Source organism: Notothenia rossii (assembly GCF_949606895.1).
Source record: "Notothenia rossii genome assembly, chromosome: 3".
NCBI classification, from domain to species: Eukaryota; Metazoa; Chordata; class Actinopteri; order Perciformes; family Nototheniidae; genus Notothenia; species Notothenia rossii.
The window spans coordinates 10,273,659-10,296,176 of record NC_136901.1 but is presented as its reverse complement, the minus strand read 5'-3'; the positions used below and the strand labels follow the sequence as shown (position 1 = coordinate 10,296,176).

General features: G+C 41.3%; 3 protein-coding genes across 3 annotated transcripts; 2 read left to right on the top strand and 1 right to left on the bottom strand.

Annotated features, from left to right (window-relative positions):
• Nucleotides 1-781: 781 nt before the first annotated feature.
• Nucleotides 782-5,558, bottom strand: LOC307031554 (calsequestrin-2-like). Its single transcript, XM_079668756.1, has 11 exons — nucleotides 5,117-5,558; nucleotides 2,977-3,061; nucleotides 2,772-2,872; nucleotides 2,348-2,456; nucleotides 1,896-1,969; nucleotides 1,670-1,800; nucleotides 1,555-1,600; nucleotides 1,416-1,470; nucleotides 1,231-1,331; nucleotides 1,071-1,145; nucleotides 782-1,001 (listed from the first exon to the last, which is right to left on the bottom strand). The coding sequence occupies exons 1-11, from the start codon at nucleotides 5,357-5,359 to the stop codon at nucleotides 792-794; spliced, it is 1,230 nt and encodes a 409-aa protein (XP_079524882.1). The 5' UTR covers nucleotides 5,360-5,558; the 3' UTR covers nucleotides 782-791.
• A 311-nt stretch (nucleotides 5,559-5,869) lies between these two features.
• On the top strand, nucleotides 5,870-11,530 carry poglut1 (protein O-glucosyltransferase 1). The gene is made up of 11 exons (XM_079668758.1): nucleotides 5,870-6,021; nucleotides 6,983-7,073; nucleotides 7,180-7,323; nucleotides 7,443-7,578; nucleotides 7,715-7,836; nucleotides 8,053-8,112; nucleotides 8,259-8,358; nucleotides 8,872-8,930; nucleotides 9,051-9,218; nucleotides 10,276-10,332; nucleotides 10,419-11,530. Exons 1-11 carry the CDS (start codon nucleotides 5,949-5,951, stop codon nucleotides 10,573-10,575), a joined length of 1,167 nt encoding a protein of 388 aa, XP_079524884.1. The 5' UTR covers nucleotides 5,870-5,948; the 3' UTR covers nucleotides 10,576-11,530.
• Nucleotides 11,531-11,953: 423 nt separating this feature from the next.
• timmdc1 (translocase of inner mitochondrial membrane domain containing 1) lies at nucleotides 11,954-21,557 on the top strand. The gene is made up of 8 exons (XM_079668767.1): nucleotides 11,954-12,110; nucleotides 13,151-13,486; nucleotides 14,376-14,541; nucleotides 17,072-17,160; nucleotides 17,429-17,496; nucleotides 18,189-18,267; nucleotides 20,159-20,269; nucleotides 20,402-21,557. Exons 2-8 carry the CDS (start codon nucleotides 13,161-13,163, stop codon nucleotides 20,550-20,552), a joined length of 990 nt encoding a protein of 329 aa, XP_079524893.1. The 5' UTR covers nucleotides 11,954-12,110; nucleotides 13,151-13,160; the 3' UTR covers nucleotides 20,553-21,557.
• The last annotated feature ends 961 nt before the right edge of the window (nucleotides 21,558-22,518 follow it).

Genomic DNA, 22,518 nt, shown 5'->3' with positions numbered 1-22,518 from the left:
TGGATGATGTTCTTATCTCAAATCTGGCTGCATGGATTATGTGTAAATCCCACAGTGTGACACACGCATCCTGTTTACATACACACACCTCCGGGGGAATAATCATTCATGCATGGCCCTGTATTATTAATTCATGGTATGTCCGCTCCTTATGCAGTTTATCGGTCATTTCACCTCGTCTCCCCCAGCCCCACTGCCGGGGTCCCTTCTCCCATTAGGAGGCATAATGATGCTGAATTATTCACTGCTGTGTGAATAATTCAAGGAGAAACCCACTCATTGGTTGAGGGAGAACATGTCAATCTGCTGTCTTTAGCATCAGTCTGGACCCTGTTATTGAGCGAGGGAACTGTGTGCTCTCACACACCGTAAAACAGCGGAGGTGGTTCAAATGAAAACTAACAGGTTGTCGGAATATGCTTTTATTCGGTTCTGAATTCATCACAAGAAAACAGCTCAAGTTATTTTCTAATTAGAAGAACAAAACACTTTTGGTATATTATTTTCACGTAGATAGACACAATCCCTCTTATCTTATCTTATCTCAACCTTAAAGCTATATCATTTTTTATATTAACATATGTGTCAACAGATCTCACAAAGACTTGTCCGACTGTAAGAATCTCAGTCTTAAGGAGCATTTTTTAGCTCTTTGTTTTTATGGCCTGCATTTTTATTAAACCATATTTTTATTTTACTCAGACAATTAGATAAAGAAATAATTTCTCAGTAATGTGGTTGTTGCCAGTTTTGACCCAGGTCTGACCTGGCTGGACACCCCTCAACATTAGTTAGTCATCTCCGTCCTCTTCCTCCTCCGGGTCCTGACTTTCGGAGCTGTCCTCTGGGACGTAGCCTTCAGGGTCCTCCTGGTCGTCCATAGACTCATCGTCGTCTTCCGTGTTCACCCTCCCTGACAGGACGTCCTCTATCCAGTCCTCCAGCTCCTCAGGGGAGGGCAGGTCTTCATCGTTGGACATGTCCAGCCACACGCTGTCCGCCTGGAACACAGAAAGTTAAGGTAAGAGTTCATTCTCTAAGTAACGTGTAAGAGTTCACTGATTACTTACATCGGTGACGTTGACCACACCAATCTGAGGTCGGAACAGGTCCAACTTGAAGGTTTTTTCCCAATACGTGGTCAGCTGAAGGGGCGAGACAAACAGAGTTAGGTATCCGTGACAAAAGTGTTGATACTCTTAGAAATGCTAAGCTAATGACGAGACAGACCAGAGGGAAGTCATCGGGGTCGATCCAGACGATGCTGAGCTCTGGGTTGTTAGTGTTGTCTCTGGCCACGTCTTTCAGGATCTCCAGAAACTCATAGCCATCTGAGGAGGACAGAACAGAACCTGAGCTTTAGGGTACTAGGACAACTTAAAAGGGAAACAAGGGCAAAATGAGAAGGCTGAAACCTGGATCTTCCTCCTCAGCAAACGCAACAATATGTATGCCGTCCATGTCATCCTCCTAGGAATGGAAAAACATTAGTATTCACCTTAAAACAATTATTTTAAATCATTTTAGTTGCGAACTCTTGTCAGGACTACTCACCCATGTTTCAAACATGTTCTCTGCCCGGAGCTTCCTCAAAGTAGCCCTGTAAAAGAGCATATTTTCATAAAATGCTTAAACAATATTGAAAAAATCCTCGAAAAATACAACAGACCGTCGGTGCTGGTTGACAAAATCAACAATGTCCATCTCTGACAGAGGCCGGCCCGGCAGGATGGCCGGCTCCTCCATGAAGGGCTCGTAGAAATTCACCTCGTTCATCTTCAGGGAGAGATGTTTGGCCACCTGAAACACACAACATGCCAGGATTTCATAATCAATCATTTCTACATTCTGCTATATGAACATTCACAACATTCATTTTGTGCAGCGAAACTTACAGATTTACTAAATGTAGCGAAGAACTTGATGTAAGGTTGAAATCGCTCTGAGGCTTCCTGAAAAGCTTTGTAGTCTGAGGAAGAGTAGACGGAGAGAGAGATCAGGAACCGGCAGAAGGGCAGACAAATGCTTTGTTGACATCCTGCTCACATCCCAACCATAATGTACAGATCAGGAAGGCGAGCAGTGAAACACACTCGCTTCATTTAATTTGATGATTCGACTGTATTCACCAGCAAGTCAACTTTTCTCACTTTTTTTAGAGGAACTATAATTGCAGTTTGACCTATTAGACAGAGAACTAGAAGCTATTTAAAGGGGACTGGGAGTCTGGAATCAGGTTTCCCTTTCGCATGGTGTATAACTCCATTAGCCTCTGAAACCCATTAGGGACTGTGAGGCAAGTTAATGGGACAGAGAAGAGGTGTACATGGATTTATTTATCACTAACATGAATCTTCTCCCTTGAAATAGCCAATGAGGCGGATGTCTTCCTCCATCCTCTCGAAGGCTCGCAGCTCCATGGCGTTATTGAGCATCTCTACTGGGTCCTCCAGCACCTTGGGGGCAGTAAAACACAGGTCAGTGATTTTGACTTCAAATCTTTGAGATAGCAGTTAACTACCACTCCCAAGATGCATCTGTGAACATTTAAGCGTGGAAAAACTCTCCTAATTTGCAACTCGTTTCCCCAAAATATAAAATCATTATTGGAACTCATGTGAAAATGTCACAGTTTATGACTCTGATAAGAGATACCTTGAGGGGAACATGACATGAAAGCTACTCTTACTCTTCTTTTGCTAATAAGACTTCAGCTTGAGAATTTCACATGTTACACATTTAAAAGATATCAGGATAAGATTTCCACTCACATCCAGCAGAAACTCCACCAGTGTGTCTGCGGAGAGCTCTCCATCAAACTCAATGACACGGTCGTCCTTGAACACGTACAAGCTGCCCACCTCTTCAAGACCTGATGGAGAATATAGCCGAGTAGCAAAGACAATAGTTCAAATTGTTTCAGGGAAAGCAAAGTCATACCCAGGGAATGTAATGATGCAGACAGATGAGTCATACCCAGCTTTTTGGCTACTTTGGCATCCTTCTGGGAGTCCACCATCCCAAAGCCGATGTCTTTGTCCTCCAGGACCTGAGCTGTGAGCTGGGTGGTCACACAGACAAATGTCAGTCAGCAAACGACTTATCACGTAAGCTATGCATTTTTGGTTTATCACACAAACAGCAGTCCTGTGTTTAACTGTTGAAAAGAGACTCAATAGATACCATCTTTTACTCTACACCCTGCATCTATTTGGCCTATTTCTACGCTGTGTAATTGAGCTGCTGCCGTCTTTGTCAACCCTTCTTTGCATTACACAGGTGTGTGTGTGTGTGTGTGTGTGTGTGTGTGTGTGTGTGTGTGTGTGTGTGTGTGTGTGTGTGAGTGTGTGTGTGTGTGTGTGTGTGTGTGTGTGTGTGTGTGTGTGTGTGTGTGAGTGTGTGTGTGTGTGTGAGTGTGTGTGTGTGTGTGTGTGTGTGTGTGTGTGTGTGTGTGTGTGTGTGTGTGTGTGTGTGTGTGTGTGTGTGTGTGTGTGTGTGTGTGTGTGTGTGTGTGTGTGTGTGTGTGTTGTGAGATGCGTGCCACTTGTAACCCTTCCCAAGCTTTTATTCCTTTATTAGTGACTCGTGCACATTAGCAAGACATGCAACAAACTGCCGTACACGGTGGACGTTCATGACTTTAACCCTTAGGCCTTTTGGAGGAGATTGACAGCACTCAGTGATTCACTTGTGATTAACTGTTGCTTTTAGACTCTAGGTTAGGTCAGCACAATCAAAGAATATTTCAACTGGTTTCTGGATATACTAAAGTATAGTATTTGAAGGCATTTTGTGTGTGTGTGTGTGTGTGTGTGTGTGTGTGTGTGTGTGTGTGTGTGTGTGTGTGTGTGTGTGTGTGTGTGTGTGTGTGTGTGTGTGTGTGTGTGTGTGTGTGTGTGTGTGTGTGTGTGGAGAGACTTTAGTCAGAGTGAGTCAGGACTGCTTAAGGAAAAAAGCAGATATAAAGAGAGACTTTGATTTTTAACTGAATGTTATTCTGTTTTCAGTGCATGACAGGAATGCAAAAGCTATAATGAAAAGGTAAAGACATGTGCCTGCTTTTAGCTCATAAATGTGAAAAAAAAAAGTATTTCTAGTTCAACGCCAGATAGTAAAGAGATTTGGGAGCAAGCTATAATTACTAAAATGACCTAGAAACAATCCCTAGACACATAGGACACACAGAGGAGGGCCCATTATGGGATTAAATGACTTCCTGCCAGTGAAGAATGTGCAGGTGACACATGTGTGACACATAATGCAGGCAGAAGAAGAATGATGCCTTCAGTGTCTGGTTTTCCTGTCCGTAAAATGTTTTGACAGGTTAGTCATACGTGCACAATGGTGAGGCTGCAAGTGTAGCCCGAAGGGATATAAGCTCTATGCAACATGAGATATGTCGGGGGAAATATACACTATGTCACAACACACGTCTTCCATCAGTAATGGTGTCTTCTCGGCAGGATTCAGGTGCACCTGAAGAAGTCAACGGTGGTGTCTGGGAATTTTCAGATTTGTAGTAAAAGGGTGGAAAACGTATGGCTAACTATTATCATAACTGATGAATTGTTTATGCCATTTATGAAGCAAGAAGACTAAATGCTACTTGCTACTGGTATGCTCATTGGCTAATAATAACCATATTTAATTCAGGCTGATGGCATGGAATGAGTTTTGTAGTTCCTGAATCAAATCTGTATCGACTGAAAATGTATCAGAAACTTTTAGGATAATTGATTAATTATTTCAGTAATAATATTTTTTTTCAAATGCAAACATTTTTAGTTCTGTTTTATATAAATGTCATGGAATTTAACAGAAATGTCAGTAATTGATGGCCGTCCATCAAAGAGATGTTAAGATATTTCATCCAACTGACTTACAATTGATGACTAACATTAGCTGCAGTAATACAAAATTATTAAATCATTTCCCAACCAATAATAAGTTGTTTTTCTGAAATAAGATGCAGAGTTTTACGGAGCATTGAAACACATTACAGTTATTTAAGACTTTTTCTATAAAAGAGAGAATATCAGTCTACCGTGACCTTTACTTTAACACTGTTTATTTGTGGTTCTCTGTGTCTGTGCTCTCTCCTCCTCCTCCTCCTCACCTCCAGCACCAGCTCGGTCATCTGGAACCTCTTCTGCAGGCCTTTGTTGGCGGGCAGCGGCTCATGGTAGAAGAGGCACAGCAGGTCGTATCTCTTCAGGGCCTTCTTGTAGTTGCGCTCGTTGATGTCCAGCACCCTGTCCTTCCCGTCAAAATTGGGGAACTCAAGACCTTCCTCAGCACAGCAAAGGGAAAACAAGTAAAGGCAAAGGCCAGAGAGCAGAGAGAGACAGATTTGGTGCATTGTTGCTCAGTAATTTACGTGTTTCCACGCCTTTTGTCTTCCGAGAAGTTAAAGAACTGCCTAGCAAAAAGGAAGAAGTTCTTACAAAAATGTCCTATTTCCTCTGTCTCTTTCTGCTTCTCTATCTCTCTCTCACCACCTGTCTCCTCCTCTCTCTCTGTCACTCAGTCTCTTTCTTTCCTCCTCTTCTCTCCCCTACTCATCTTAACAACCCATGGACAATCATCCAGTCATCTATGCCCTTGACATACATTGTTCAATTAGAACAGAGGAACCGTGGGGACTTAATCACCCTTTAATTGTATAATACTATGCACTGGAAAATAAGATGTCATGCTTTAAATTAATAAAAATTGGTTTATTGATTCATTTATCAGACAGGCAGAATGTGTATATGCAAAGAGAGATTGTGTGAGCAGTATTCCTTTAATGAAAAAGTAAGCAATTCTTCTAAACGTTACGGTAGTGTAACCTTTAAATGAATTTCGAAGTGCGCTTTACCGTTCCGACTGCATTCAGCCCAGAGTAGTAGATCACAGATCGCCGCTTTGTTCCTCCTCTCAGACATAGCTGGAGGATAGAGAGAGAAATGGAGCGCTTTTGGCTGTGGAGGGTTTTAATACTGTTGCAACTTTGTCTTTTATGTTTGGTTCCTGCCTCAGGTAATGCCTTTACCTGATGCCCCTGCCTTTTTTTAGAAAGTGGCTGTACGACTTGAGTGCATTTAGTTTCGCTGTACCTACTTGAGATAACTTTTGATGTTTGGAGTCATTCATCACTTCACGAGCTAGCTGACTAGCCTGTGAGCTAACTCCACTAAGCTAACTGTGTTCACTTTAAGGGTTGCATTAGCTCTGGTTAAAAGTTGTGCCTACATTGACATTTTAAAAATAAGATTCGTATTAATTAAATGGTTGTATTAATTAAGACGTTTTTGTTTTTTGGCAACAGGTCAGCTAAGGGTAGTTAGCTCTAACAAATGTTCTGGCTTGTTGCACTCTATTGACTCAGACAAACTAAAACAGTAACGTTTTTGCTGTCATGATATAATGTGTGGAACAGGAAATAAAACAATGCACAATTCAAGATATTTTAGGCTATTTTTTAAGGTAAAACGAAGTCCAGGCTGACCCACAAGCATAGTATTTTACTCGCATGTAAAAATAAACACTGCTAACATGTGACAACACAAAACTTAACATTGAGGCAAATAAAAGCATTATTTTCTATTATTATTAAGTCCTGTAAAGATAAACTGAGTTTTATGAATGTCAATGTACTCCTAGAAAGAATTTCCCCTGAAAAATATGATTCCTTATTTATTTATTAGTATGTGTATTAATTGTAATATTTATTTTGCTAGCAAAGACGCTGGTTCCTTTATCCTGTAACTGTTTCCTCTCAGAATTGCATTTCATCAGCTTCAGGATTCCACTAGTAATGCCGTTTATTGGCGTTTTAATATACTTTAAGTGACCTGACTTTGTCATAGTTGTATCTCTGGTCACTGACGCAATAAGCTCTCTCTCACATGATGGGATGAATCAGCCTTGGAAGCGGTAAACGCTAGGAATCTTAATCCAATATGAATTTATATTCTGACATCATTTGCATTTATTTCAGGCCAACCGTGGAAGAACATTAGAGACAGAATTTCTGATGCTGTGAAAGAACACACTCCCTGCAATCCTGTCAACTGCAGCTGCCATCTGAGGTGAGTGAGAGGACAATGTGTCTAGGACATATTGTTTCATAACTACTGTGCCAGTTACATTTTGTATTACTAAATTGGATTTTTTTTTAAATCTGTCGGTTTTCAGCGTCCTTCAAGGTGACCTGCAGCCTTTTAAAGGATTCATCTCCGAGGATGTCATGGCTGCGACTGTTCAGAGAGGCGTGGGCACACACTACCAGATCATCGGACACAAGCTGTACAGAGAACGCAACTGCATGTTTCCTGCCAGGTGAGGAGAGACATTTCCCATTTGTATTGGACTCAGTGGGGGAAAGAACACTTTGCCCTCAAATGTAAGCTGACTAAAAGAGAATATATGATCAGTCTATACATCTGTTCTGTTTCCAGATGCAGTGGGGTGGAGCATTTCATCCTGGAGGTGATTGACAGGTTACCTGACCTGGAGATGGTGGTGAATGTCAGAGATTACCCACAAGTCCCCAGCTGGGTGAAGCCCACCCTGCCTGTCTTCTCTTTCAGTAAGGTCAGACAGTAGCTTCAGTTACATGTGAAAACACACACACACACACACACACACACACACACACACACACACACACACACACAGTTTATTAAATACAATTACTGGTATTTGATATGTGAATGTTTGATTTGTGTAGACGGCAGACTACCAGGACATCATGTACCCTGCGTGGACATTTTGGGAGGGGGGGCCTGCCGTGTGGCCCATATACCCCACTGGACTGGGGCGATGGGACCTGATGAGGGACGACCTTAAAAAGTACGATTTAGCATCTTATTTTCTCTCCTCTTTAGGTTTTAACATCAAAATAATACTAGTCGAACGATTGTTGCAGTTTGATCCACTTAATCAGATGTCTTAAAAACATTTGTAATGGCATAATTCAAGAAATTGATAAATGGAACGCCTAAATAACAATAATTTGCAGCACAGTATCACTTCAGTGTGCTTCAACCATGTGATGTGTTGTGCTAGGTCTGCAGCTCAGTGGCCGTGGAATCAGAAAGAGTCCAGAGGATTCTTCAGAGGCTCCAGGTCAGTCTTGAGACTTGAACAAAAATCCAAATGTTTTAATGTCACTGAAAAACCCTTTACTCAACTATCTTCTTACCACAGTTAGCAGCAAAGTTCCCACCTCCTCTAAAGTCATTCTCTTCTGTATATTTCTTTGACTTTGATAGAACCAGTGCAGAGCGCGACCCTCTGATCCTCCTCTCCAGAGAGGCTCCAGAGCTGGTGGACGCAGAGTACACCAAGAACCAGGCCTGGAAGTCTGAAAGGGTCAGTCAACACACCTGGGTCCATACACACATAATGCAGGGAGCCTATGGGTGCTGGAAATCCTTGAAAACATTCGGATTGTTGATGTGGTGTTTCCAAGTTCTTGGATTTGGAATCAAGTGCTCAAAATGTAGGTTATAAAGAATGACATGATTATTTGAATTAGTAACTCTTCTGTAAAATGCTGTAACCAAACATCATTTGGGTTATTATAGCATCAACAGATCTGATTTAATAGTGAAATAAATGTATACTCTACTATGTGAAAGCGCTTACAGTTAACTTTCAAAAATGTGTTGGAATTAATTTAAGAGCCAGATTATAATATCAAATATCTGCCTTATTTTGACCCTTCCTGTGTAACGATGGTTGAGTAGAAAGCTTCAGGACAGAAAAACACAGCCGTTTTTTGTATTTGTACCCTTTTATTCTTTACTTTTATATTTAATCAAAAGTGAAATCTGTAAGTCTGTGATAATTATTTACCAACCTGTGTTTTCCTCTCTGTGTTAGGACACACTGGGGAGACCCCCTGCCAAAGAAATCCCCCTGGTTGATCACTGCAAATACAAGTGAGCAGGATTTTAAATGACGGACGTTTTAAGATTTACTGACGGTCTGGAAAGATAATGCTAATTGGATCTGTGGGCTATCTCAACCATCTCCCCTGTCTTTGTCTATCCGTCCTACAGATATTTATTCAACTTCCGAGGCGTGGCGGCCAGCTTCCGCTTCAAACACCTCTTCCTCTGCGGGGCTCTGGTGTTCCATGTTGGGGATGAATGGCAGGAGTTCTTCTACCCTCAGCTGCGGCCCTGGGTCCATTACATCCCCGTGCAGCAGGACCTATCGGATGTCAGGTATATTGTGGGACATTTCCTTGTTGATAAAGTTTGTGGTCAGATGTCGGAAATAAGGGGTGTTTCTCAATGTCAAGGAAGGATGCTCCAGAGCTACTATTTCAAGGATGCTACGTCATCGAGTCCCGCCGAAGGACTGTTCCAATGTCCAGCATACTTGGAATTCTACCGAGCCCGGCGTCCTTCGTAGCGAGAAATTTCGAGGCTGCACACGTGTATCCTCCGCGGTCTTAAAATCCCCACAATGCTTTGCGCACGGCCCAATTTCCAAATCTTTGGCGGATATCACGCTCCATTTAAGGCGGGGCCTATATGACGCACACCTGTTAGCCTGTTCCACCATTCTTCGTTTTCCGTGGCTAGGAAGGATTCTTGCCACGCATCTGGAAAGAAGTGACTCGGAAGACATGTCCTACCAAGGAAGCGTCCTCGACATTGAGAAACACCCCAGGTCTGTGTTTGACACACGCTGAAGGGACTTACTTTCAGGTTTTGTTCAACAACATAAACAACACCTCACTGGTGAAGTAAAAATCAGAAAGTTAACAACAGATAACCCTCTCAGTAAAGAGTAGCACAACAATAAGACACCATTTATAAATACATTACATAAAAACATTTTAAAAAATAGCAGTAAAAGTGGAATATTGCAAATTGCAGACTGAGTTTAAAGAAAATATATGTTTTCAGTTGTCATTAAAATGTGTCTCTAAAAATGTTTGGCAGTGTAATGGATAAAAGCCGCTTCCCCACTTATATTTTGTGGTTCTTTTGTAATATTTAAAAAGCCTATAATCCGTGATACAAGATTGATGCATGTCAGCGCTATGTAATCATACATGTGAAGGTGTTACAGTCGTAAAACCTGATAGTCCCAGACGTGTGACTGATTAATGAAGATCATAAATGTGCAGGTCCGTTCTTGAATGAATGTGTTTCGCACTAAAGGCATTTATTTTTATGTTCTCAGGGTGTGAGTTCTCACATATGAAGGTGTGAATCTCCTTTGTATGCACGCTAAACGTTGATATGTCTTTTACATGTTCTCTCTCCTCAGGGAACTGCTACAGTTTGTCAAAGAGAACGATAACATTGCACAGGAGATCGCCTCAAGGTAACATATTTTAACATTTGTGTTTGAAAGTGAGATAACGGCGAACGGCACACTGACTAGTTGTGTGTTTTCCTGCCTCGTCACAGGGGTAAGGAGTTCATCCTGGAGCACCTGCGGATGAAAGACGTTTCCTGCTACTGGGAGAGACTCCTCACTGATTTCAGCAGTCTCCTCACCTACCAACCACAACTAAATAGCAACTACAACCAGATCGTGCACAGAGCAGGCAGGACGGAGCTATGAGAGGCTCTGCAGTGAAGGACTCTCAAACATGAATGTAATCACACACCACATCATTCTACTTTAAAGGCAACACGTAGGTCCCAGATTTCACATCAAATCAAACCACTTTCCAAAAGCCGCTGTAAAATGTGACTTTTAATTGAATTATAATCATCATCTTGGATATCATAAATCTTTGGTTTTAAATTCTTTATGTCACTTTTGTCTGCTGCTTAAATATCTACAAAAGTTGTACCGATAAAGATAATAATAATAGTTACACATGCCATGCTGTTACATATCTAATGCAGTCTACCAGTGGGAGGATTAAGCCCCATAAAGAACTGTTTTTTTTGCATTGTCATTAAGTGGCCTTCTAGTATGTTGAATAATATGGGAAACACAGAGAACCATGAGCTAAGATTCCATATTTAATCCCTATTAATAGTAATGTAATGGTCAAAAATCTATTTGTTACACTCTCCTCTACTGGACATCTTGGGTAACTACAGCATCCCTTTACCAAGTGTCATTAGAACATGTACTTTTACTTGTTGAACAATTATGCTTAGATCTTTTCCTTCAACATTTCATTCCAAGTGCCAGCAGTAAGCAATAATGAATATATTTTTGATCCATGGAGTTTCCAAGAAACACTAATTGTTTTTTCCTTTTGAAAAGAATGTGTGTTAAGAGATGATAGACGGTGTGTAGCTGATGCAGGATCATGTTGAATATGTTGTAATATTTACATTGTAATGCATAAAAGCTGATTCTCACCCATGTAAGGTTATTTTTGACACTATTAAAGTGAAGATCACTTTCACAGTAGATGCGACCAGAAAGATGTGAAGAGGTATCCGGTTTAAGTGTGAGGTGCAGGATTTTTGTTTTTATGCCAATAATAAACGGTTTAGTTCTTAAACCATTTCTGTCTGCAACTCTAATTTTGACATTTAAAAATGGGTCAAACCAGCTTTAAAGAGTTTTTCTTATCATACATGGAACTACTGTTTACTATATATTATAGGAATCACAGTAGTCCCATATACACAGAAACTAATACAGTGTGTGTTATAAAATGTGTGTATCTCAGAAACTGCAACTGCAATCAATTGGTATCTATGAACTCATAGAAAGTAGAACGTCTGAGATATGCACACATTTGCAATATTTCAAAAAACGAAATTGATGTTGAAGTCATGATATGAATACAATGTTAAATCTTTGTTTTGTTTTATTAAATATCCTGACTTTGACTAATATTAAAAGTGTTTTTTTCATGTGGTCTAAGACCGTGTAGTAGCTTTCCACATGCAGAGTGTTGTTCACTCCTCCACCGCAGGGGGCGCTGTAGTTTGTGTCGCTATGGACTCCGAGGTCAAAGGTCGGAACACCGGCAGGTTATGGGAAAGTCACCGTTTTGAAGCATCCGACAGGAGGTTAAATGATTAAAAACAGAAATGTGTAAACTATCTGGAATTCGTGTACCATAACTACGGTTTGGTTACTTAAAACAAACGCTTTTTGAGTGATCATTTCTGTGCTGCTTTCTGGTAAGATGCTTCATTTGTATCACAAATATTACAGATGCTAATAGCATGCTAAGTGTTGACCATAGACAGTGGTGTTAACGTGAGGCTCCCTTTATCGGACAGTTTGACTGTTTACATTTTGTATTAACCTTTTGGAATATTTAGCCAGTTAGAGATGTATTTTATAAAATGACACATTCGTTAAACATATAGAACAAAAATAAATCTAGTATATCATTTCAAAGGATGTATAACAAAAGCCAACAGAGGCACTTTTTAAGCTTTAGTTATTTAGCAGATCTAGATTATTAAAACTAAATTAAAATCACAATGTTTTTTTGAGCTAACTGGCAATATATATATATATTGGCTCCACCTTTACTAGCTGCAGCATTAAGTTGAACATCCTAAATCGCATGAAGCATAACTATTACTCATACATATTATTTTAATGCAGGTCTTTTTATTCCGTCGTATTTCTACTTTTACTTTATCAAAATAAACATATCCACCTGCATTTGTGAAGCTGTGAGCAGCAATGTTTGTGCCTGAATTGGACAAAAGTATAGCGTTAAAATTGATTATCAAAATGTGATGTTACTTAATCCATTTTCTGTGAGTAATCCATTTTTTAAGACACAATGTCATTAGAAATAAGGGACCCTCACAGGACAGAACAAAAAGTGATATGATATAAAACAAACTGGACTACAAAACCAAAAGACAAATATTATCATATGGCATTTTTCTGGCACTTCTGTTGTTAATATACAGCAACATTTTTAGTAATGTTTGTTCCTGGACCAGCCCACCCTGCTCAGAGGACCTGAGGGTCGCAGCAGTGCATGAAACATCATTTTAAAGTCCATAAAGAAACGCTTTCCCAGAAAGGCTGCTTGTGAGCCCAGTGTGTTTTTGGTAGGACCATTTAACAGCTGCTGAGTTGGACAGCCTTTGGCCTGACAGGATTACATTTGCCCTCAGGCTGTTTATTTCGATTTTAAATGGAGACAGTGTGCAACATCCCAACCCACGGCCGTGTGTTTCTCCCTCTCTGCCAGCTGAAGCGTGATGTATCCAGAGCAGCCCAGACCGGGCCCCGCCCCACAGAGACGGGCAGATTCACCCCCCGGGGGCACGTGGAGCACCGGCCTACTGCAGGGCCTCCTCCAGAACGCCAGGCCTCCTCCCTTCTGCTTCCTGCTCCCCAGGGTCCATGCAGCTGATGTGGCTGCTGCCCAGCCCGCACAGATGCCCTCTTCCTCCTCCTCCTCCTCCTCCTCCTCTTCAACCAGTCCTCCACCCATCCCCTCTCCCAGCGCCATGTGGAGCAACATGGGCAGTCCAGAATTAACAGACACGGGATGGGACCGCATCAAAGACCTCTTTCAAATGGAGTTGGTATTTCTGTTCCTTCACGACTTGTCTTCTGTTCTTTCACTTATCTTTTGTGCTGTCTTAAGTCAAGTGACCCGCTATGTCATACAGCTATCTCTAAGAATATCTTTTAACTTGAAATACCACTGAGGTATACAGTATTTTGGATGGTCATTTTTGACACGGCCGTTATAAAAACACACACACATTCAGAATGTCTGCTACTCAATAAACACAGACCAAACTTTCCTGAAGCTTATTCTCTCCACGACAACATTCGTGAGGAATGACCGGTTGTTTGTGCATGCTTAGCACATTTGGGGTTTCAAAAATCAATTACATAATTTGTATTTAAGCGTTTAGCATCACATCTGACCTTTAGGACAAAGGGAGTATACAGATGTTTAAGAATACACAAGGATTTACACTGTTCAATAATTCGTCCTTGACAAAACAGAGAAGGACCACTAGGAACGAGTGGATTCGAACTAGAGTCTTTCATACTATCATAGAGACATTACATCATATTTATTATAACAATTGTATTTGTTGCTGTTGTTTTTCAAATGGAGAATCTATGCACACAGTAGTAAAAAAGCGAAATCATTGAATGCATTAAATATGTAATTTCACTGTCACAACAATATGGTAGGACAGCTTAATACCATCTTTTTCACGCTGTTTTTTTAGTTTGTTGACTATAGAAAGTATGGTAGCGGGCACTACTACTACTACTACTACTACTACTACTACTACTACTACTACTACTACTACCATAAGCTCTTGTTAAGTTGAATAAACTCTGTGAATGATCCGATTTAGTTTATAAAGAACTTCTTTAGGTTATTTATTTGTAAACACGGCATTGATTTGTGTGTTAAAGGAGATGGATCTCTTGTCTCCCTGCAGTGCGAAACACATGTACCCTGAGGAGCTGACCAGCGTGATAAAGAGCGGGGTGGTGGGTGCCCTGGCCGGCATGCTGTACGGAGGCCTGCCTGCAGCCCGCCACGCCAGGCAGAGCTACATCCAGATCAGCCAGGCAGAGCTCTACAGCAGCCGAGTGGAGGCAGTGGTGAGTGGACGAGGGGACTGTCTGAGTGTGGAAGTGTCATTAACTCTACTGCTGAACAGAGATGGCAAAAGTAGACACATCCTATCCGAAGTATGGGCTTTGAAATGTACTGAAAAGTACCCATAACTAGCAGCTGTTTTAAAGAGTACCTGACCTCCCTTTATATTAATAGAACAATAATGTCATTGTTAGCTACTGAATGTTTCCATGCTGAACAACGGCAACATGACAACGTTTTCATTGGTCCCTCTTCTTTAGAGAAGACCAGGAAAAGATGGATACACGGATCGTGTTCAAATCAATAGGCACGCAATGACTCTAAATAATAATGATCACTCCACCAAACACACATTCAGACTAAAGGAACCAGCCTGTTTGGAAAATGTAAGAAGTAGAAAGTTCAGGTATTTGTGTTCAACATGTGAGAAGTAGAACGTACAGGTGTTTGTGTTCAACATGTGAGAAGTAGAACGTACAGGTGTTTGTGTTCAACATGTAAGAAGTAGAACGTACAGGTATTTGTGTTCAACATGTGAGAAGTAGAACGTACAGGTGTTTGTGTTCAACATGTAAGAAGTAGAACGTACAGGTATTTGTGTTCAACATGTGAGAAGTAGAACGTACAGGTATTTGTGTTCAACATGTAAGAAGTAGAACGTACAGGTGTTTGTGTTCAACATGTAAGAAGTAGAACGTACAGGTATTTGTGTTCAACATGTAAGAAGTAGAACGTACAGGTATTTGTGTTCAACATGTAAGAAGTAGAAAGTACAGGTATTTGTGTTCAACATGTGAGAAGTAGAACGTACAGGTGTTTGTGTTCAACATGTAAGAAGTAGAACGTACAGGTATTTGTGTTCAACATGTGAGAAGTAGAACGTACAGGTATTTGTGTTCAACATGTGAGAAGTAGAACGTACAGGTGTTTGTGTTCAACATGTAAGAAGTAGAACGTACAGGTATTTGTGTTCAACATGTGAGAAGTAGAACGTACAGGTATTTGTGTTCAACATGTAAGAAGTAGAACGTACAGGTATTTGTGTTCAACATGTAAGAAGTAGAACGTACAGGTATTTGTGTTCAACATGTGAGAAGTAGAACGTACAGGTGTTTGTGTTCAACATGTAAGAAGTAGAACGTTCAGGTATTTGTGTTCAAAATGTAAGAAGTAGAAAGTACAGGTCTTTTTGTTCAACATGTAAGAAGTAGAAAGTACAGGTCTTTTTGTTCAACATGTAAGAAGTAGAAAGTACAGGTATTTGTGTTCAACATGTAAGAAGTAGAAAGTACAGGTATTTGTGTTCAACATGTAAGAAGTAGAAAGTACAGGTATTTGTGTTCAACATGTAAGAAGTAGAAAGTACAGGTATTTGTGTTCAACATGTAAGAAGTAGAAAGTACAGTTCTTTGTGTTCAACATGTAAGAAGTAGAAAGTACAGGTATTTGTGTTCAACATGTAAGAAGTAGAAAGTACAGGTATTTGTGTTCTAAATGTAAGAAGTAGAAAGTAAAGGTATTTGTGTTCAACATGTAAGAAGTAGAAAGTACAGGTATTTGTGTTCAACATGTAAGAAGTAGAAAGTACAGGTATTTGTGTTCAACATGTAAGAAGTAGAAAGTACAGGTATTTGTGTTCAACATGTAAGAAGTAGAAAGTACAGGTATTTGTGTTCTAAATGTAAGAAGTAGAAAGTAAAGGTATTTGTGTTCAACATGTAAGAAGTAGAAAGTACAGGTATTTGTGTTCAACATGTAAGAAGTAGAAAGTAAAGGTATTTGTGTTCAACATGTAAGAAGTAGAACGTACAGGTGTTTGTGTTCAACATGTAAGAAGTAGAAAGTACAGGTATTTGTGTTCAACATGTAAGAAGTAGAAAGTACAGGTATTTGTGTTCAACATGTAAGAAGTAGAAAGTACAGGTATTTGTGTTCAACATGTAAGAAGTAGAAAGTACAGGTATGTGTGTTCTAAATGTAAGAAGTAGAAAGTACAGGTATTTGTGTTCAAAATGTAAGAAGTAGAAAGTACAGGTATTTGTGTTCAACATGTAAGAAGTAGAAAGTACAGGTATTTGTGTTCAACATGTAAGAAGTAGAAAGTACAGGTATTTGTGTTCAACATGTAAGAAGTAGAAAGTACAGGTATTTGTGTTCAACATGTAAGAAGTCAAAGTAAAAAGTAGTGGAGTTCAGTACTGATACCAAGAAAATGCACTTAAGTACAGTAACAAAGTATTTGTACTCCACTGCTTCCCACCTCTGCAACAAAGGTGTACAAAGTCAAGGTCAGGTATAAGGAGTAAAGTAACTGTAACCTCCGTTGTCTAATATTCCTCACTGTTTGATTTGCACACTCCTCAGTTAGTTTTGTGATGATAATTCCGAGTCCTGTACATTTTGACTCTGCTCGTAATCCTTGCTGATTATGTTCTAGTAAAAAAAAGACTGCACTACAGGGAGATATTTGCATAGTTAATCTTATAGCATCATGGTAATAACATTCAACCTTCTGGTTTTTGTCCAAATCAGCGCTCAGCCCATAATGCAGCAATCCGAGGATTTGTGAGATATGGATGGAGATGGAGCTGGAGAGTGGCTGCTTTCGTCACGTTATTCAAGTAAGCAGACACATCATTCATTGAATGAACATGTTGTTGTTTACAAAGAAACTCAACAAAGATGAATTACTTCCGGTTATTCTCCTCTCAACTGAAATACCAGAAAGGCATGTTTATTTATTTGGCTCCAAGTTATGGGAGTCAGAGCCAACTGTAACAGGCTCAACAACTTGCTGCTAAATGTGTAGCAGTCAATTTCATGTTCAAAATGTCCTTAAATGGCTTGGTTCCTCTCCCTCATCCCTTGTCTGTTTCCTTACTTCTATAGCTCTGTCAGCACGGGGCTGTCCGTCTACCGGGACAAGAACGCACTCAGCCATTATGCCGCAGCTGGAGGTGAGTCGCAATGTTTTTATGTTATTTGTGCAGGGAAAGCAGACAGAGCGCTCTCGTCACAATCCCATATCTCTGTCTGAGAGTCATATCAAGGTCATCATTACGATGTTACTGGCACCAGTTCACAAGTCGGGGGCCTTTTATTGCACTCTCTCTCACCTCATATCCTGTCATCAGTCTTCTACAGTTTTGTACAATGTCCATCCATTGATAAATAAAATGCATTACTTCATGAATCCACTGCCCTGACAATTGAATTGTACTATTTAAAGAAATAATTGTTTCCAATATGCATGGATGCCATCTTCGGCTTCCCAAATGTTGATACGATTGGTAGAATGTCTGTTACTGACCATAGTAGTGACACTTTTATAATCCTCATTTAACCTGATGACAAATTGTTTTAACACAGACAGTTAATATAACAGCAAATTAAGTTATGGATGATGATGATGATGATGATGATGATAAGATGTGTGTGTGTGTGTGTGTGTGTGTGTGTGTGTGTGTGTGTGTGTGTGTGTGTGTGTGTGTGTGTGTGTGTGTGTGTGTGTGTGTGTGTGTGTGTGTGTGTGTGTGTGTGTGTGTGTGTGTGTGTGTGTGTGTGTGTGTGTGTGTGTGTGTGTGTGTGTGTGTGTGTGTGTGTGTGTGTGTGTGTGTGTGTGTGTGTGTGTGTGTGTGTGTTTGAGCAGCTGTGACTGGAGGTCTGTTCAGGCTGAACCTGGGCCCGGGGGGGCTGCTGGCAGGGACCGTCATCGGAGCGGTACTGGGGTAAGGCTTCTGCTTCCACAAGTGTCCAACACATCCACCTGTTACAGTAACGTTTCTAAATCATTCCTCGCACGTGAGTTACATTGTCAAAGGCTGCAATGCGTATTTGCTCGTGCCCACGTTCGTGCCTGAGAGCAGAGAGCACTCTGGCAGCCAGCTGCGCCCCTCCCAGCAACCCTCTGTCGCCCAGCTGGACCCCCACCCCCCCTTCTTCTCTGTTTACAGGGCCAGAGGGACTCATGTGCACCGCAGAGGGCCGTGTTCTGGGTACTAGAGCAAGGAGGCAGGCCAAGGCAGCAGCTGGCCTGCTCCGACTCTACCATCTCTGTTATTCCAGCATCTCATCTCACTCTACCATGCTCTGATCTGGACTTATGCTTCGCCCCCCCTCCTCCACCCTTTCTTCTCTCTCTGTCCCACTTTCACTCGCTCCTCTGGCAGCTTTCTGCCGAGCGCACAGAGCCAAGAGCGGATCTGATTGTGTAATGGAGAATGAGTGTGAGGTGTTTGATGGTGTAACAGACTGGAGGGGCTGGTTTGGGTCTTCTCTGTGATCATCACTTGGCTCAGCCCTGCTCTGTTTCTCCTGCTGGCTACACACTCTCATGGCTTCCTCCTCTCCTCGCTGTCTGCCTGAGTGACCGGCCACCTGGAGCGTCTGATGTGTGCAAACAGCCTCGGCCCCGTCAGGTGCAGTGGGGACCGAAGAGGGCCAGATGAAAGCAGGCAGCTAATCGTAAAGCACATCACGCTCCAGATCTCAGCCCAGATTCGGCCTCTCGTCCGGGGCACATGGCAGAGGGAAGCGTGACTTTGTGAAACACCAATGTGGGGATATGCCACTCGTTTATTAGAAGGGTGCAAATAACAGACAGCTTAAATGTGTTGGCAATAAAGTAGCTGCTCACATGTGAACGCTGGATGTGTTACAAACAGATTATACTATAGCAGGAAGTGTTTCAGGAATCTATTACATACCCAGTGTCCTCAGTGTTGAGATGTCCAGGAAAGTGTCAACCATAGATGTTACATACACATATGTATCACCTGGTGTGCCCACACATTAGAGGTACCGTCATTTTCGGACTATAGGGCGCACCTGAATATAAGCCGCAGCAGCTAAATTGAATGATGTGTACATATATAAGCCGCACTGGACTATAAGCCGCAGGTGTTTTAATGTTTAATTACCATATGTAAGGGTTCGTGCACAGAGGGGATTGTCGGGAAAGAGATGGCTGTTTGAGGAAGCTCCCATTTATTAACATTTCAACAAACAAGTTGCATATTTGCATAACGTATTCAAGTGTTACCATTTAGTGCAATAGTAGCTACAGAACATGTGCTGTGCTGTGTAAACTGTACTGTATCACATAGCGTTTCAGACACACAAACTTTTCAACTTTCAAAACTTAAACGGTGCGCTCCCAGCGCACGTACCGGCAGTGATCTACAGCAGTGGTTTTCAACCAGTGGTACGGGGACAAACTGTCTCGCTCTCGTAATGTCTGTCTGTCTTGCTCTCGTTCTGCCTCTCGTACCACTCTCGGTTCCACTTTTACTTTTGCGCGCTACCTGTCTCACTCTTTTCCGGCCTCCAGCTTTTCCTGCTAGAGCCCGCCGCTTAAAGGTGGGGGGCGCGGACCGGCCATAGAGGCCATAGAGTTAAAGGTGGTGGACTGTAACCTGTAAAATCCATAGATTTAGGAGGTCCCCTAGTGGCCATTAGCTGTAAAAATCCATAGATTAGCCGCACCGTTACATAACCCGCAGGGTCGAAAAATTTGAAAAAAGGCGCGGCTTATAGTCCGAAAATTACGGTATACAGATTTGTGTTCTGCTTGGTATTGTGTTCTCATATATTTTTAATATTTGCATTTCCCCCTCGCAGGTTGCCCAGCGGCGCTCTGATCGTCGGCATGCAGTCGATGGCAGGAGACAATTCCAGAGACCGAAGGAAGAGAGAGCGCAGGGAACTGTACGATCTTAAACTCGCAGAATGGTGAGATATATCAAAAGACTTTAACATTATTTTTACACTTTTTATAGGATATTAGCATTAAAACTAAAAATGTTAATTCAAAGTCGGTGTTATCCTCAAGTCACCTGTCCCTCTCCTTCTTTTTCGTTGAAGGACGGACCGACTGAACGTGACAGAAGAACTGATCGGAGATCTGAACGTGGGCTCTAGGGCAGAGGAAGCCAATGAGGACATGCAGAGGATCCAGGAGCTGCTCAGTTTACCAAAGAACAAGGACGTGACTCAAGAATCTCCCAGCCAATGACAGTAGCTGCCTCACTGACTTCTCTGTTGAACATTGAAGGTGGGACTTCACACAACTGGGAGGAGACATTGGTCCCTTCTCCGTCTGGACTCTTAAACTGAATGGAAACTGCTTCACATCACCAACCACTGACCTGTGTACATCTGTCTTTGTGAGGACCACAAGTCCTCAGATATTGGGAGTTGGCACATTTTGGAAAGATAACATCTTTAAATGGACTCCACATCATCTGGCTTCACTTTTCAAAGATGATATGTGCTATTTCTAGTTGATTTAACATATTACAGTATTGAGTGACACAAATAATGAGATTAAAAATCACTAAAACATCTTCAAATAAAATGAACATATATGTACATAGATGTATCGACAACCTGAGATCAAGTCACCTTGTTTGAATCTTGTTTGACGTTTTTAAAATCAGTGAGCTTATGCTTTTCAATATTGGCTTCTTGTGAATAAATAATACATTTGATCAATTCAAATAAGACAATGCATTTTGTAAGCCGACCCTGCCAGCCCAGACCTGACCTTTCTGCCCATTCAGTTATTGTTCTAGAAGTAACTGACAAATGTCTTTCATGTCTGTCCAAAAAATGGCTTCTGTATTTTCCCCATGTCTGTGTCTATGTGTAGTTTGTTTCCAACTTTGCCTCTGGGACTTTTCAGCAACTAGGTCAAACACAGCCGTGGCCCCTGGTGTAAACAAGATGTGACACAGCAGCAGCTGGGGCCCGGGATGCAGGGAGACTGCTCACATGCAGATGGGCAGCCAATAGAAACAGCTTTGATCTGTGGCAGGTAGGCTTGGACCTGAAACGTTGAATTTGTCAAAGTAAACATGGAAAGTTTATACATTTTAGACTCCTATTTGGTTGAATGGCAGTGTGTTTGCTAAACCTTAAAAACCACTTTGCTTAAAATGGACACTGGTCGTTTCCAATGTAGTTGAATGGGATGTACTCTATTTGGGTTAAAGATTATTAAAACAATGCAAGTTTTAAATGTGGAATTCCCTTGCATCTTGTGAAAGTTTGGAATCATACTCAATACTGCAAACTCCTATTTAGTTTTGAGAGGATTACTGCTTTTTAAGAATGGACTTGTAGTGCCCTCTATTGGTGGCTTATGGGAACAGCAAATGTTTCCCTAATAGAAAGGAATATAGACACGATTTATTTTTAATTGATAACTTATCAATATCATACTATCATTCCCCACTTTTTGAAAAACACAAACAAAACAAAAATACTATACAATGATTTAACAAGACAAATTATACCGTTTTCAGAAATGTTCCGTCAACTGGTTTTCCATCAGATGTAAATGCAGTCTTACTAACTACACTGAACAAAAACATAAACGCAACACTTTTGTTTTTGCTCCCATTTTTCATGAGATGGACTCAAAGATCTAAAACATTTTCTACATACACAAAATCACCATTTCTCTCAGTATCTGGAGTGAGGGTTAGGGTTAGGATTAGGGTTAGGGTAATCTTGTGAATCGAGTGGCCCGTGGTGGTGGTGGGGTTTTGGTATGGGCAGGCGTATGTTATGGACGATGAACACAGGCCACTCGATTCACAACATTACCCTAACCCTAAACCTAACCCTCACCCTCACACCAGATACTGACTGGTTTTCGGACCCCCCCAGACCCCCCAAATAAAGCAAAACTGCACGTTTCAGAGTGGCCTTTTATTGTGGCCAGCCTAAGGCACACCTGTGCAATAATCATGCTGTCTAATCAGCATCTTGATATGCCACACCTGTGAGGTGGGATGGATTATCTCTGCAAAGGAGAAGTGCTCACTATCACAGATTTTTTCAGATTTGTGAACAATATTTGAGAGAAATGGTTATTTTGTGTAGAAAATGTTTTAGATCTTTGAGTTCATCTCATGAAAAATGGGAGCAAAAACAAAAGTGTTGCGTTTATATTTTTGTTCAGGCCCCCAGCTAAC

Coding starts and splice junctions, on each gene's coding strand:
- timmdc1 (XM_079668767.1), top strand. CDS start 13,161: ATGTATCCAGAGCAGCCCAGACCGGGCCCCGCCCCACAGAGACGGGCA. Junction 13,487..14,375: donor AAAGACCTCTTTCAAATGGA/GTTGGTATTTCT, acceptor GTCTCCCTGCAG/TGCGAAACACATGTACCCTG. Junction 17,497..18,188: donor CCATTATGCCGCAGCTGGAG/GTGAGTCGCAAT, acceptor GTGTTTGAGCAG/CTGTGACTGGAGGTCTGTTC.
- LOC307031554 (XM_079668756.1), bottom strand. CDS start 5,359: ATGCACCAAATCTGTCTCTCTCTGCTCTCTGGCCTTTGCCTTTACTTG. Junction 3,062..5,116: donor TGACCGAGCTGGTGCTGGAG/GTGAGGAGGAGG, acceptor GTGACCACCCAG/CTCACAGCTCAGGTCCTGGA. Junction 1,601..1,669: donor TTTGTCAACCAGCACCGACG/GTCTGTTGTATT, acceptor GCTCTTTTACAG/GGCTACTTTGAGGAAGCTCC.
- poglut1 (XM_079668758.1), top strand. CDS start 5,949: ATGGAGCGCTTTTGGCTGTGGAGGGTTTTAATACTGTTGCAACTTTGT. Junction 7,324..7,442: donor AACTGCATGTTTCCTGCCAG/GTGAGGAGAGAC, acceptor TTCTGTTTCCAG/ATGCAGTGGGGTGGAGCATT. Junction 8,113..8,258: donor GGATTCTTCAGAGGCTCCAG/GTCAGTCTTGAG, acceptor TGACTTTGATAG/AACCAGTGCAGAGCGCGACC.